Genomic DNA, 15991 nt, shown 5'->3' on the forward strand with positions numbered 1-15991 from the left:
AACTGCAGCCCATTTCACCCCCCTTCCCAAACCTCTTACATTATAGGAGACTATATTCATGGATGAATATTTAAAGTTCCCATTGCTTCTGCCTCCTTGCGGTCTCTGTCCTCCATTTCCTCTATTTTCTTGATGATTTTATCCGGATCTGCTACTGCTGTGACCCCTAGAGCCTTTGCCATTTCCCATTGAGATGTTGCCTCCTCAACATGCACTGTGGTGGTGTCGTTTTTGGAGCATGTAGGATCTGTTATCACTTCCCCTATTGAGTTCTGATGATTAGCTAGCATATTGGCCGCACCCATATTGTCTTCCTTACCTTCTTCCTGGGCTACCTGCTTTCTACACCCTCTTTTTCTCGAATACACCCTCCATACACTTCCGCTGGCAGCAGTGTGAGTAAATGGGCTTTCGCAAAATATTTTTGGTGAGGTTGGGGGGGTGTGGGTAGAAATACCTTCAGCAATGCTAGGCCCGGTTGTACCAACAACAATATCATGTGCCTCTAAATTACTAAGCCCACATATACCAGCAGAAATATCACGTGCAACTGTGATTGGCACAAAAGACCCATTAGCATTATTTAAATCTACTTCCATTTGACCGTTTGCAGCATCCTCAGAGATCTCTCCCTCTTCTCTGTCCAGCCGCCCTGCTGTTGTGGGTGACATACCTCTGCACCCCTGTTCTTTCCAATTTGGTGCTGCATGCAGGCGATGATCACCAAAATGGGCTTCCAACAGTGTCGTAGACTCCACCCCTGCGCTGTGCATATTTCCTTTTCTATCTTCTAGCCTCGTGCATGCTTCCTCTATGGGGAAATGTGCCCCTTGACCGCGGGTAATACCCGATGGGTTTAGGTGGTGTCGAGAACCATTGGACAAAGTCGCGGCGGGCTGGGAGGCGACGTCGCCGGTGCGACGGGGTTTGGGGCCGTTTAGCGTAGTCTCCCCGTGCTGGGTGTCAACGTCGGCGGAGTGGTAGTCTTTTGCGGGACTGAGCTTGGAGCGGGGTTCGTGCTGGTCGTCCTCACCGTCACCGGTGTGGCGGACAGCGAAGCGGGTAGGCGGGGGGTGGGTGTCGCTAGTTGCGTGCGACATTTCAGCAACATCACTATCATCCGAGTCAATCTCCTTAGACGACCCGATGACATTCCTCCTTTGGTGGAAGCGCTGTCCAGCATCATTCTGGCTTTCTTCAACTATAGTTACGTTGTGCGTTTCTTGTTGGACATGCACTGTGAAGGTGTGGTGGATTAGAGGTATCCATGGAGTCCTGATGAGGACTCTGGCTCTGTCAAGTCTTCGAAGCTCTTCGACGTCGTCGTCCACTTCAATCAGGTCCCCTACTGCCGCCACAATTTTTCGAATATGCCTGATATCCCAAGCCTCTAAAGGGATGCCCCAACATTGCACCCATATCAGTCTGTTTCGCGGCCTCAATGTCGGGCTCCACCTCTCTACCGAGTAAAACAGGGACGTACCATGTCTGTTTTCTTCAAGAATGAGCTCTTCCGCTTTAGCGTCCGAGAGACCCAGTAGTAATATCATATCATCCCCTATGTATTTTGGCACCACATTCGATCCAATCTCCCAAGGCAGCTCTTCCTCAATTCTTTTAAAGAACCGTGGTTCCTTTAAGCGTCCCACCCATGCGTCTGTGTACCAGTGCCTCACCCCCTCCGGTATCTCAAGTTAGACTAATGAGTATGATCTGTCAGCTCTGAGATTTGTGTTCTGCATATTCCTCCATTGACCTGCTGCCTTAATGGTGGATGTCACCGCTTTTGCATATGTCATGGGGTTTGCCCTGTACTGCTGTGACACTTGTCCAGGTGCGTTGCTTCCATTAATATCCTCACCCGCTAGGGTTCTTTGTATAATGTTGTGCCCAACGTGCCTCTCCTTTCCTCTCCCATATTTTGGGGCGTTGACATACATTTTGAGGCCACCAAGAATGATGTTGTCAAGGTTTCTCTCTAATCGGCGTTCATCTTGCACTCCCTTGAATCTAACAAAGCCGTAGCGCCTACCAGCTTTATTCTTGTTTTTGGAGATGAAGACCTCCCTTACCTCCCCCCATTGTTTGAAATGAATCCATAACTCCTTCTCTGTTGTTTGTTCGGGGAACCTTGTGAAGTAGAAGGTGGTGATGTCGTTCCTGTCCCTCCAGTTTGCATTTTGGTGTTTGTGTAGCTGTCCACGCCTAGTATCATCGTAACGTTGTCTGGGATCCACTCTCATTCGCACATCTTCTCTCTGTCGGCTTTCACTCTGGTTACGGTGGTCCACTCCCCCTCCCCCTGGCTCTCTCTCTCTCTCTCACCAACTTTCATATCTCATGGAAGAGATTATTATAAGAGAGGAGAGTAAATGGACAATGTTACTTGGTGGAGGGTGGAAAGAGAAAGAGTTAGGGAGAAAAACAATCCATTGAGCAATTGAATGGATCAAATGAATCCAACCATCAATAAAATTTGTCTACCGTAAATCATTTAAGAGATTATCCACCATAACCTTAGTCCTACTTTAATTATAAGAGTTGAAATTTTCATATGAGCAATCAATTGTTTTTTGAAAAACCATTTTGAACTCAGAACAAATATTTATTCCAAACATATTTTTTATAGTATATTTTTTTAATCAATTATAATACACTTTTTAAAAACATAATAAATAATTTAGTTAAAAATTTTAAATTAAAAATTATTATTTTTATTATTGTAAAATATAATCCATTCATTTGTTTTCATTAATCTAAATAAATAGATTAATAAAAATGTACTTACTTTTAATATTCTAATTTGTAAGTAACATATTTTTCTATGCTATTTTTTAAAATTCTTTTCTTTATTACCCATCTTGATTCAAACGTGTCACCGTCCATTGACAGAAACGTTGACTATTGACATGTTTTCCAGAACCAACCAGCGACAGCGTTGCCCGAACTGAACAATAACACACTTCTCTCCTCGTGGCCGTACATGAAAAACCCACTATTTATCCTCACATTCATTTACCCCTTCTCTTCTTCAAAATTACACAACTTGCCACTACCTTTCCTTTACTTCTTCTCCTTCTTCCTATTTTTCTATATCTTTCGTCTCGTTCGTGTAATGTAACCTTCAATGGCTTCTCTTCAATTCCGTTACGTTCTCTCTCTTCTTTCGCCCTCGCTGATTCCGCTTCCACCAAGATTTTCTCGCACTTTCCCGCCCCGTTTTCCGGGAAAATTGCGCGCTTTCTCTCTTGCGCGGAGGAGGCGAGTTCTCTCAATCCGCTGCTGCTCCTCCAAAACCGGTTCGCAGCTTCAGCGAGTTCCTGTTCCCGAAGACGATGACCGGCATCCGTTTGATATCAACCTCGCGGTGATTCTCGCGGGTTTCGCGTTCGAAGCGTACACTACTCCCCCTGTATGTGTTCCTTTTTTGCTGTTTTCGTTCGAGAAAATGGAAGAAAATAAAAAACTTTCGGCGAACAGGGAAGCTGTTTGGACTGAAAAGTTTATAATTGAAGTGCTAGAAGAGTTTCTTTTATCCTTTTTTTTGCTGATTCTTTGGTCGCTGAAAATGAAATTACAAGAAGAGTTTCTTTTATCCTTTTTCTTCTGATTCTTTTGTTGCTGAAATTGCTTGATGAGTTTCTTTTATCCTTTTTTTTCCTTCTGATTCTTTAGTAGCGGAAATTGATAGAAGAGTTTCTTTTATCCTTCTTTTCTTCGGATTCTTTAGTCGCTCAAATTGCTAGAAGAGTTTCTTTTATCCCTTTTTGCTGATTCGTTAGTCGCTGAAATTGTATGGATAGATCATTTTATGATGATTGATCGTTTTTATAGTGATTTTTTTTTTTTTGCTGAAGATCGTTTTATAATGATTGATTGTTTTACTATCATTATAATTATTATAAAGTTTTAAGATTTAAGGACTAATTTAATAGTACTGCCGTTTCTATTTATATGACCCACATTAGAAGGAGTTTTTTTTTTTTTTATCAGCAAAAGTTATATATATATATATATATATATATATATATATATATATATATATATGGGGAAAGTACCAGAGGTACTAAAAGTAATAGACAGATATGATTATAACTCTAATTAAATAAGGGAGAGTTTGTATTGACAAATATTTAGAAAGAAGAGTATTGATGACAATGATATTTTTGAAAATAATTATAAATTTATGATAAATTTATTTTTATAAACTAAATTAATAATTTTTTTAATCCTGATAAAATTGAGTCTTATAAATAAGGACGTGGTATTGATTTTTATTTTTTGCTGATAATTTCTTTATCATTGTAAAGTTATATATCAATGGAATTATATGTTTTTCTTAGATCTCTTGCTGCTTCTTTTAGTATCAAACTAGTCCGTAGACCCTAAAATTATAATGATTAATCATTTTATTCCGTGGATTTTAGAGAAAGAAATTTTAGTCCTTGAAATTGACAATTATTCCTAGGTTTGTTAATTTGATTACAGTACTACAGTAATTTTAATAACTGACAATCATTTGAGACCCTAACTTCGGTGTGCGTTTTGGTTCATGGTTTTGTTGCTTCTCAATTAATTTGATCTCTAATTGTCAGACATGAGGAAAATCTGGACATGTTAAAATCTCACATGGAATGAAGATAGTATCGAGATAAACTATATAAGTGGGGAGTAATCCTCACCTTATAAGCCGATTTTGTAGGGTTAAGCTAAGCTTATGAAAAATCCACTTTCTGACATGGCATCAGAGCTTATCCTAAATGGATCCCTATAGTTGTCAGGCTCTATATAGGTAGCCTTGTGGTGGAAAATAAGCTAATCTATAAATTATTAGTAAGTTAAAAAAATATGGTTTAATTTGAGAGGTTGAAATGAAAAATGAAAAAGAAAAATAAGTATGCTGCTATTTTTTCCATAACTTGTCTGTGTTTGCTTAGAAACATGCAATGAAACAGGGGTATGTGACGGGAACTTATATTTTTGTTGCTTTTCTTCATGATATTGTGAGTAGAATGGAAAAAATTTGATCATAATGTTACAAACTTACACTGGACATAATTTTTTTTTTTTATGATGAATTCAAACTCATTTTAATCCTCTTCTTTTCCTTCCCTTTATAACATTTTGCAGGAAAACATGGGCAGGCATGAAGTTGATGCTGGTGGTTGCAAGACAGTTTACCTTTCTGAGTAAGTGTCAATTGCTTTTCATGATTGCACTTAGAGCTGTTCTTTCTGCCGTCAGTTTAAAATATTCACTTGCACTTTTTATAGAATCCAATGGTTTCATTTGATCTATGTAGTTGCCCTTATCTAATCAAATAAGGCCTGTTGTTGTATTTAATTTCAAATGCCTTCCTTAAATAATGTCATGTTTAACAAGATTTTTTTGGGTATATGCAGGGAATTTGTTCGTGAAATTTATGATGGTCAACTCTTCATAAAGTTGAAAAAAGGGTTCAATTTTCCTGCCATGGATCCATGGGTTGGTTATCTTATTTAAATTACTGCCCTGAATGTGATGAGATGAAATGTGCACTACTTTTTACTTTGCCTTGTATCTGTCAGTTATCCATGCTTCCCCCAATTTTTAGCTAATTCATACAAGTACTTATTTCTCTATGATTTCTGTTATTGCTTTATATTCATTCTTTTCGTGTGATCCAGGGAACAAGTGACCCATATGTGGTCATACAAATGGATTCTCAGACTGCTAAAAGCAGTATCAAATGGGGGTGAGCTTGAATCTCATTTTTGTTTTGGCCATTTCACTTGTTAAATAGCCAGTATCTGATGGTTAAAAGGAATTTTAATGGTCTTAAATGGTTCAGATTTCAGAGCCAATGCCAAAGCTAAAATTTGGATTTTTATTTTCTTTCAAATTTGTGTATTAGCAAGTTGAAACAAGAATAATTTGTGGGGACCATTTTTTATTTCATAAAATCCCACTGAACACATCTCATCGACTTCCTCTGATAAAATTAATAGTCTTAACTTCAGTGGTACAATTATATACTGCTGTTTAAATTACTGTTGTAACCAGTCATTGCTTTGGGTTCATTTATGCAAAATTAATTGATGGCAGGACAAAGGAGCCAACATGGAATGAGGAGTTCATTTTTAATATTAAGCAGCCTCCAAGCCAAACTTTACAGGTTAACAAGCATGATCTCTCTCGCTCTCTTACATCTATGTGCGCATACATATTTCAGTGGAATGCACACTCGCAAGGATCCCTTTTTTCATAAAAGATAATCTACATAGAGAATTATTTACAAGTTGAAAGTGAATTGAAACTTGCACGGAATTGATTGGCATGTCTTCTTGATACATGAAAGAATACAGTTACTAATCATTGCTTAGTCCTTCTTTCACAATCGTCTATTTCTTGTAGACTTGGACTACTTATTAGAAGCTGATACAATTGAGTTTAATGTGCTTGAGAAAACGTTCATAGTTGACTTGAAGTTAGGTTCTCTTCTTAACTTGATTGTTATGTGCTTTAGACTTATATCACACTCTACATATGTGTCCAGACAATTTTATCAATGGATGATACTCTCATGTTCCTTGTGAGTGTGAAATTTACCTGCTGCAGCTGCACTGTTAGGCACCCAGATTGTAAAATTTCATTTTATTAAACTAATTTAAAAAAATTGTTATTTATAAATAAATAAAGTTTTAGAAAAATGATGAGATTTTTGTAATTAAATAAATAAGAAAAAATAAATGTATTAAAATAATGGTTTGAGAAGAAATAAAAAGGATATTTTATTTATTTAGTTGATAGAAAAGAAAATAAATTTTTGTTATAAAATAATAAAAATAAATAAATAGAGTAAATAATAGGTTTTGAGTATCCTAGCTATAAATAGCGTTAGGTCAGTTTTTACACTGACCATGCCTCCTCTTTCTCTCAATTTTGTTTTCCTCTCTTCTCCTCCCAAAATCCTTTCTTTTTCCGCAGACCACCAAACCTGTCTCACAAAAATGATGATTTCAGACTCATTCACCGTTTGATCATCGTGAAATTTAGATACCAGGTTTGCAACTCAATTCTGAGCATTCTAACCGTTGGAAATTACAAAAACATGTCGGAGCTAAGAGGGAAACCTTTTTTATTGGAACTTTTTATTTTCCCGCAGAAATCCAAAATTGTCTCAGTAAAACTATGATCCCGGATTTGTTAACCGTTGGATTGTCGTAAAATCTTGATATGTGGTTCACGATTCATCTTCGCACGTCTTCACTGTTGGGATTTGCAAAATAATGTCTGTGAAGGGAGAAAGATGCATCACACGTAAGACCATGGAATGGAGGTTTCAATCCCTTCTCCTTCTCTCTAACGTTTAGGAACCCTAATAGAGCAACCGGAGGAGGAGTCTTATAGAGCACCAGAAACGTCACAATTGATAACGAAGAACGCTTGAGCGACTATATCGAAGTAAGGGATGGGTTATTCACAATTGGGGATTAGTAAAAACATGTGTAGGGATCCTTAGAGTATCAATTGGAATGAGTTTTGGGGTGTTTTCACAATTTTTGATTCTATCCTTATAATTATAAGTGTGAATTATATTAATATTTTATGTAAATAATATTGTAGTGTTGTTATAATGTGATTCCAAAAATTATTCAAGTGTTGGAGTTTGAGAATATTATGGTTAGATTTGAGGTACATGTGTTTTGAGATGTGTGTAATGAGTTGTGAGTTGTTAATTATACAATAACCCGACATATTGAGAAAAGTGTTGATGTGCAGTGTTAAAGAGAAAGTGTAGGTTTCGTATTTAGGAATTAGTGTTAAATTGTAGCACAATGTGTTAAACGTGTTTGAAACACGAGTGTGAGGTCGTGGGTATTATATAATTCATGAGCAGTGTTTATAAATGGAATATGTGATGAATTGTGGAATAACATGTTGCTTTGAGATTATAATATTGTTATTGAGATTGAGTATAAGTGCAAAGTTGAACATGTGTTAATTTGTGAGATATGTGTAAACATGTGATGGTGAATTGTGACACTATGAGATGTGAAATTGTGAATGAGTTTTGACTGTGAATAAGTGTGTGGTTAACACTTGATGTGACATTACTTGTGTTGTAAGTTGTGAATTATACAATAATTCGATCAGTGTTGATATTGAGAAAAGTGTTGATGCTCAGTGTTAAAGAGAAAGTGTAGGTTTTCTATTTAGGAACCAGTGTTAAGTTGTAGCGCAATTGTGTTAAATGTGTTTAAAACACGAGTGTGAGATTGTAGATATTGTATAATTCATGAGCAGTGTCTGCATTCAAAAAAATATTTTAGGGGTTGGACCTGAATCAGGAGGAAGAGACCCCGACGGACTCTTCGGAGTGTAGGCCTTGGGGGTCACCCGATTTGAGTGCTCCTTTAAGCCTGTGCCGATCCCACATGGTTGGAGCATTCTTGCAAAAACGTGACCCTGACTGGTCTCCCTGTGATTTTACTTAGTGAGAGTGACTTGACATACCCATTGTGTGGTGTGTCTATTTATGTACTCCTAAGCGCCCAGGGTGATTTTTCACTGACATGATACCACATTGCATATAAGCTTGAATCTTGGCATAATTGTTGCATACCTTTGCTAATTGTTTATTATGAAATTGATGAGTATTATTATGTATTGATCGGAGTGTGTGATTCATGTGTAATGTGATTGATGATTGAAAAGTCAAGACAAAGTTGTGGAATTACATGAATTATGTTTAAGTAAGTGATATCTCATTTAGATGATATGTATTTATAGTTATTTTGTTTTTTTATTAGTTATGAATGTGATAACTCACTCTCTGTGTGCTATTTGTGTTTGGATCCTGTGATGATCTTGAACTTTGTGTTCGGGGGAGAAAATGACTTGGTGAAGTGCTTTAAGGTACCTTTGTTGAAGGACGTCGGGACACAATGCTCTGATAGGATGTGACATTGGGGCATAAGTTTTTATATTAATTACATGATGTTAGTCTATTTTATTTTACCTCACTGATTTAACAAAATATTTTTGTAAATTTTGACGGCCTTATTTTGAGCCGAATATGTTTTTAGTAAGATTTAATTGATAATAGTGAAGTGAATATGAACCTTTTATTCACGTGAATTTGTTTATCGATATTTTTATATATTTTATTTATTTATATATATGTCGTGGTAGAGGGTGTCACACAATTTTTTTTTTTTTGCTCAGCCAAAATATATTATAACATTAATGAGTACCAGAGGTATTGAAAAAAATACAGGTTTTAGAGATAATACACATCTAGATTAGCTAGATGCATAATTATACAAGCTGAAAGATCCCACTATAATCTAATAGAACAGGGACTGTACTAGTTTCCTATATTCCTGTCCTAATAAAGTCAAATTTGAGATTTGAGGACCACTGATTGAAGTGAAGAGAGAAATTCTTTTCCAGGCCTCTTAGCCATGTCCGTAGAAGAAACACTGTATCATCCATTAGTTTGTGAGCATTGAAAGTAGCATTTGAGAAAATGATGTTGTTCCTATGTTTTCAAATAGTATAAGTCAAAGCTAGCCACCACCACCACTGCCATCTATTCGTCTGCAATCCTTCAAACCCTCCATGAATATGCTGAGTAAAGTGTTGACTCGGATGATATGGGAAAACTGAAATTCTGATACTGAGGACAGATGTCGTACAGGATGTCACGACATCCCGCTTCAGAACATGCAGATTATATATGACAGTATGAACAGATTAAACAAGTAAATAACACACGAGAATTGTTAACCCAGTTCGGTGCAACGTCACCTACATCTGGGGGCTACCAAGCCAGGGAGGAAATCCACTAGAATAGTATTAGTTCGAAGATCTAACAGCCACTGTATACAACCTTCTCACCTAATCACTACCCATGCAACTTCTACCTAAGAGCCACTCTTAGATATGAGAACCCCTCTCACTCCCTCTCAATCACTCACCCGTGTTTACAAACAAATCAAAGACACACCAGAGATTGCTCTCTGAACAATAGAGATCAACTCTACACACTCAGGTCCAACACTTGATGTTAGGGTAACATCAAGGTGGCTCACAAAACACTCAAGTCCCAAAACTCACAAAATAACTCTTCAATCTCGGACTTGGTGGAAAACTCGTGCAGCCTTCATGTTTATATAGCAGTGTGCGTATCTGGGCTGCAACAACTTGCGCTGGATAAGATCTATCATTCTCCTGAAAAATCTGCACTTAAAGATCTAAAAGATAAAGTTTGATCTTTTAGTTTTTATCTTTAATCTTTAATCCCTGAACGAACTATTCAAGTTTGTAATTCGAACTTTAATTATCTTTTAATTCGTTCCTAAAGATAGATCGCCTAATCTGTTGCTGACTGCACATTAATCTGTTAAAGGTATAACAGATTTATGTGTCCAGTATTTTCGGGCAGGATGTCCTGGACATTGTATCCGACATCGTGGATCCTGCAGCTTCAATTCTTCATTTGACATTTTATCTTGCCTTGTGCATGGTGCAGCCCGATCTGATTCCTTGACATAATGTTAGACATCATGTGCAGCAACTCCAGCTTTCCTTCATTGTCTAAGTGCTTATGTTTTAACAAAATTTTAGCCAATCTTTTAAAACTCAGTAAAGCTAAGCACTAACAAAAACCCCCACCAAATTGACCCAAGACAGCGATTCCCACCATAAAGGACTAATCTTACTACAATGAAAGAATAAATGACTCGCACTCTCGTCTACCAATCTGCAAAAAGCACATAAATACTCTTGTAGCTCAACCTGTTTCTTTTTCAAATTGTCTCTGGTTGGCAATTTATCTTGGATTAGCCTCCACACGAACATAGTCACTTTCGACGGTACCCTAAGTTTCCATAGCTCCTTGAACTGACCGACCTGTCCATCTCCTGAAATGTCTTCTCTAATAACCTTATAAGCACTCTTAGCCGAATAACTACCACATGGCTCTGTCGCCCACTTCCACCGATCATGTTCATCTGGCCTGATTCTGAACCCCTCAACATCTTGAAGGAAAGCGACTACCATATCTATCTCACTATCAAACAAAGGTCTCCTCCACTGAAATTTTCACTCCCAACCTCCTTCACTGAAAGCTCCTACTTGCTGAATGAGATGTTGTTGCTGAGCCGAAATGGTGTACAATCTAGGGAATTTCACTGCCAAGTTGTTCTCTCTACCTGTCCACTTATCCTCCCAAAATTTAAACTTGTCCCTACATCCTACCTTTCACAAAATTGATTTATTCAGCTGCTGACCCAATTGAGGGTGATGATATATCGTCTTTAAATCCCTCCACCATAAGGATTTAGAGCTAACCCTCGAAGGTCCATCAAGACTCCTCCAACCTCCATACTTTGCTTCAAGAACTCTTGTCCATGTCTCCCCCTGATTCTGCAACAGATCCCATTTCCACTTCCCTAACAGTGATATATTAAACGATGTGATATCCTTGACTCCCAGTCCTCCTTGTTCCTTTGGCAAACACACCGTTTCCCACCGGATCCATGGAATCTTGATTTGATCCGACGAGCCGCCCCATAGAAAGTTCCTCTGTAATCTGACTATCTTGTTGACCACTTGTTTAGGGACCTTGAAAAATGATAAAAAATAAATTGGAATGGATGTTAGCACTGAATTTATGAGAGTTAGTCTCCCCCCGAAAGACAAATGTCTTTGTTTCCATCTCACCAATTTTCTCTCGCATTTAGTGATTAGAGGATCCCAAGTCTGACATCTTCTGGGATTAGCACCAATAGGGATGCCAAGATATGTGAAAGGAACGAACATCAATCTACAATTGAGATAATTGGATGCATCATAAGTCCACTGATCTGACGCACCAAAGGCCCCACAACTACTTTTAGCAAAATTTATCTTTAGCCCCGATGCGAGCTCGAAAGCACACAGTATTGCCTTGATTGCTCTTACATTCTCCATCGTTGCCTCTCCCAAGAATATCGTATCGTCTGCGTACTGGAGCAGACTAACCTCAACCTTATTTGTGCCCACTAAGTATCCCCTGTATAGACCTCTGTTGATAGCCTTTGACATTAGGCCACTCAACCCTTCAACCACGATATTGAATAGAAGAGGTGATAACGGATCTCCCTGTTTGAGTCCTCTTTGCGGATAGAATTCCTTTGTAGGGCTTCTGTTTACTAACATCGAAATAGAAGCTGATTTTAGACATCTAAGCATCCATTGGGTCCACTTGGGACCAAAACCCAATCTCCTCATCATATAAATCATGAATTCCTAAGACACCGAATCATACGCCTTCTCATAGTCCACTTTGAAAACCATGCACGGTTTTTGGCATCTTTTAGCCTCATCAACCACCTCATTTGCAATCAACACACTATGGAGCATATGTCTGCCTTCTATGAAAGCTAATTGTCTTTCATTAATAATACAGTGCATAATCTTCTTCAGTCTATTAGCCAACACCTTAGCAAGAATCTTATAAGTACATCCTATGAGGGAAATAGGCCTATATTCATTCAACTCTTGAGATCCGCTACCTTAGGGATTAAGGCTATAAACGAAGCATTCAAACCCCTCGGGAAGACTTCATTGACATGGAACTCATCAAAGAATCTAAGGAAATCTGGTTTGATGACTTCCCAAAATTGCTTGATGAATTTAAAATTGAGCCCATTCGGGCCCGGGCTTTTGTCACTACCACAACTCCAAACGGCCCTTCTGATCTCTTCCTCTTGAAATCGCTCCACTAACATGACATTCTGCTGAATGTCTTTGGTATTGAAGGGAATCCTGTCCAAAGTTGGTCTATCAAAATCCCCTTCCTGGAACCTCTTTGAAAAAAATCTCCTTACTTCCTCTTTGACTTCTGTCGGCTCATCCTTCCACACTCCGTCAACCTTCACATCATTCAAACAATTGGATCGACGCCTGGAATTTATCAGCAGGTGAAAATATCTCGAATTGCAATCCCCTTCCTTAATCCATTTGGATCTTGCCTTCTGTCTCAACAATGACTCATGTGTTTGAGTTGCCTCCCATAATTCCTGCTGAAGTTACTTTCTGAGCACCCGCTCGTTATCTTCCAACTGTCTATCTGCTGACACCTCATCCAATTTATTTAGCTCTTCCTCTATCTGCTGACACCCCAAAATGATCTTTTGTTCCACACCTTTATCTTTGTCACACAGATTATGAGAAAAGAGAGAGAAATTGCTGAATAAGAGAGTTCTGTATTGCACTCTGGAGACAAGTGTCCTCAAAGGGCCTTCCCTTTTCATTAAGCGAATAACGTTGCTGACAAATTGATTATTCACCCCTTCCTATTACAGGAATAACAAATTGTTTAGATACAAGCTTGACTATTCTAACCAACTTTGTTCCTACGGGTATAGACCCTAAATGTACTACCCTTATTGGGCTGGGTCCTAACATGCATTGCACATTTATTTTAAAATTAAGGTAAAATATATAAAAAATAAATTAAGATAGAAAAAGTATGAGAGATTTGGTTTTTGAAACGAGATATGCATAATTAATTTAAGTAGAATTTTAAAATAATAGATTAAAGAGGGGTGGGGGGGGGGGGGGGATATGCATAAAATTATGAAGATATGCATAATTAATGCAAAAGAATTTAAATTTATAATTTAGAAACAAAGAAGTTAAGGTGACACTTGGTTTGAGTATTTTTTGTTTTCATTTTCAAAGAAAACAAAAAATAAGATTGAAAATACGTTTGGTTAAAATTTAGAAAACATTCTCTGAAAATATTTTATAAAACGGGCCCAAAACTGAAAACAACAAATCAATGTTTTCAGCCTTTTTTGAAGAAGTGAAAATGCGGTGACACCTTACAGTACTTTCTTCTCGATGTATGTTTTCTAAATCTTTAAAATTTAAAAATAAAAATTATTTTCAGAAAATGAAAATAGAAAATAAACACTCAAACCAAGTGCCACCTTAAGGACCCGTCTACTTTAGTCATTTTGTGTTTTCATTTTCATAGAAAATAGAAAATGGTAGTGGAAATATATTTGATTGAATGGTAGAAAACATTTTCTTCAAAAATATTTTAAAAAATCAGCCCAAAATTGAAAACAAAAAATACAGTTTTCTACTCTTTTTAGAGGCACTCTTTCCAAATGTGACACAACCTCTTCTGCAACCATGCCATCTGGTCCCTGTGTCTGAGTGCATTCTGATGCTGGAACTGTTCCTAGTGAACTTCAGTTCTAATCCAGTTACTTAGCTGGTGGTGATCGGCTCTTGAATTAATTCGAAACACGTGCTGTTTCATGCAACCTCTTTGTCGAAGTGCAAGAGAATCTCTATTTGTTGAAGTTCAAGTGATACATGTGAATTGCAGGGGTCCATGAACCACCACAACTTATTGTAAATGTGAAATGAGGACCTTCTTTTTTTCGTTGCCAGGTAACCTCTTTAGAAGATTCCGTGATCCTTTTGGTGGAAGATCACATGAGCAACGAAAGCAGGACTGTATTTTGAAAATAGAAAATAGGAAGTCAAACAAACATATTTTGTAAATCTTCAAAATTTGAAAATGAAAACAAGAAACCGGTTTATTCAGATTTACAAAATTTGAATTTATTAAATTTATTTGAAATGAAAATATTTTTTTTTCTCAAACCAAATGAGCCCTAAGAATGACCTTTGTCATTTTTTAAGGAAGAGTAGTAGAGTACACAGTACACTAACAGATGTAACCACTCTCAAGAAAATGAATTCAAATTTAATATATAGGGTTGGATTAAAATCTTGGTGAAGTTAGATAGGTATCACTTACACACTTATGTTTGCATCTGCACAAGTGGCAACATCGAAGTGTAGGTGTGACCAATTGTGACCTGACATTGTCAGTTGTGCCAGTGTGAGCACATGCATACAATCTAAGATATTTGATGTTCATTGCATTAGCATAACGTTGAGGATTACTGTATCAGTCTGGCTATAACATCAGATGAATTAATCATCTTTTACCATATATAGTTTAGCTGGTGATGCAAAGTTCTCTTGTATTCTCTTTCATGAGGGCAGAAGTCCATTTGCTTTTCTTTTCTGTTTTTTATGCTCTCTGGCTTCTGATTGCTAGTAATAGAAGTTGTATGCCATACAATTATTTTGTATTGTGATAATATAAGTTTGTCCTATTGGAGAGTATACTAGTATACTTACTCTCCTATATGTCCCATGTTTAAATTTCCTCCCTCCTGTACTGTTTCTCTTAAAGTCATTATGTCATAGTGTGGATTGTATTGTCTTATAAATTAATCAAATAACTGCTCTGAGGTATATCATCTGGATTCAAAAATGAAAAATCATGAAAATGTACGTTCATGTCAATAAAATTATCCTGAAAAGTTCATCTTCTAACGACTAGCTGTATATCTTAGATTGCAGCTTGGGATGCAAACCTTGTAACTCCTCACAAACGCATGGGGAATGCAGGTGTTGATCTGAAGTGGCTTTGTGATGGTGAGGACCAGAAAATCTTGTGACATATAATTGGTGCAGTGTTGAAAGATTCTTATGGTGCTTAAAATTTTAAAATGGGTTGAATTTCTGTTCCATTTTCGTTCATACATGCTCAACTATCATGATTGTGTGGAACTTTAACTGTCAATAAAAGGAGTGTAAAAATTTACTTATGAATTTATTTAGTAGAAGTTCATAAAGTTGAGATTTATGGTTACACTTATTGCTGCAAAAATTTAGCAAAAATGTGTTTGTTATAGGAGATGTGCATGAAATACTGATCGAGTTGGAAGGAATGGGTGGTGGCGGAAAGGTTCAGCTGGAGGTATGTTTCTTTTATTGGAAAAGAAGAAACCCAAGAATACAAATTTATAAGATGGGGAAAAGTTGTTGACCATTTGAATTTTAGTTGACAGCATGATGTCTATCCATTATATTTCTTGTTTAATATAGTGGAAAAATTATTTCTCTGTCATGCATTGTTACAACTTCG

The 15991-nt window shown here is 37.2% G+C and overlaps 1 protein-coding gene across 3 annotated transcripts in view; it reads left to right on the plus strand.

Moving 5' to 3' along the window:
* Positions 1 to 2971: 2971 nt before the first annotated feature.
* Positions 2972 to 15991, plus strand: part of LOC114371099 — a 28915-nt gene continuing 15895 nt past the window's right edge. The window contains exons 1-7 of one of the 3 annotated variants that reach the window (XM_028328513.1): positions 2972 to 3412; positions 5131 to 5189; positions 5403 to 5484; positions 5667 to 5734; positions 6085 to 6154; positions 15417 to 15498; positions 15759 to 15823. In XM_028328513.1, coding sequence (XP_028184314.1) covers positions 3128 to 3412; positions 5131 to 5189; positions 5403 to 5484; positions 5667 to 5734; positions 6085 to 6154; positions 15417 to 15498; positions 15759 to 15823 — 711 coding nt within the window. In that variant the 5' untranslated portion in view covers positions 2972 to 3127. The remainder of the gene's footprint in view (positions 3413 to 5130; positions 5190 to 5402; positions 5485 to 5666; positions 5735 to 6084; positions 6155 to 15416; positions 15499 to 15758; positions 15824 to 15991) is intronic. The other 2 variants (XM_028328514.1, XM_028328512.1) reach the window with 2 other exon arrangements.

The sequence above is a fragment of the Glycine soja genome, chromosome 10 (genome assembly GCF_004193775.1).
Source record: "Glycine soja cultivar W05 chromosome 10, ASM419377v2, whole genome shotgun sequence".
Lineage (NCBI taxonomy): Eukaryota > Viridiplantae > Streptophyta > Magnoliopsida > Fabales > Fabaceae > Glycine > Glycine soja.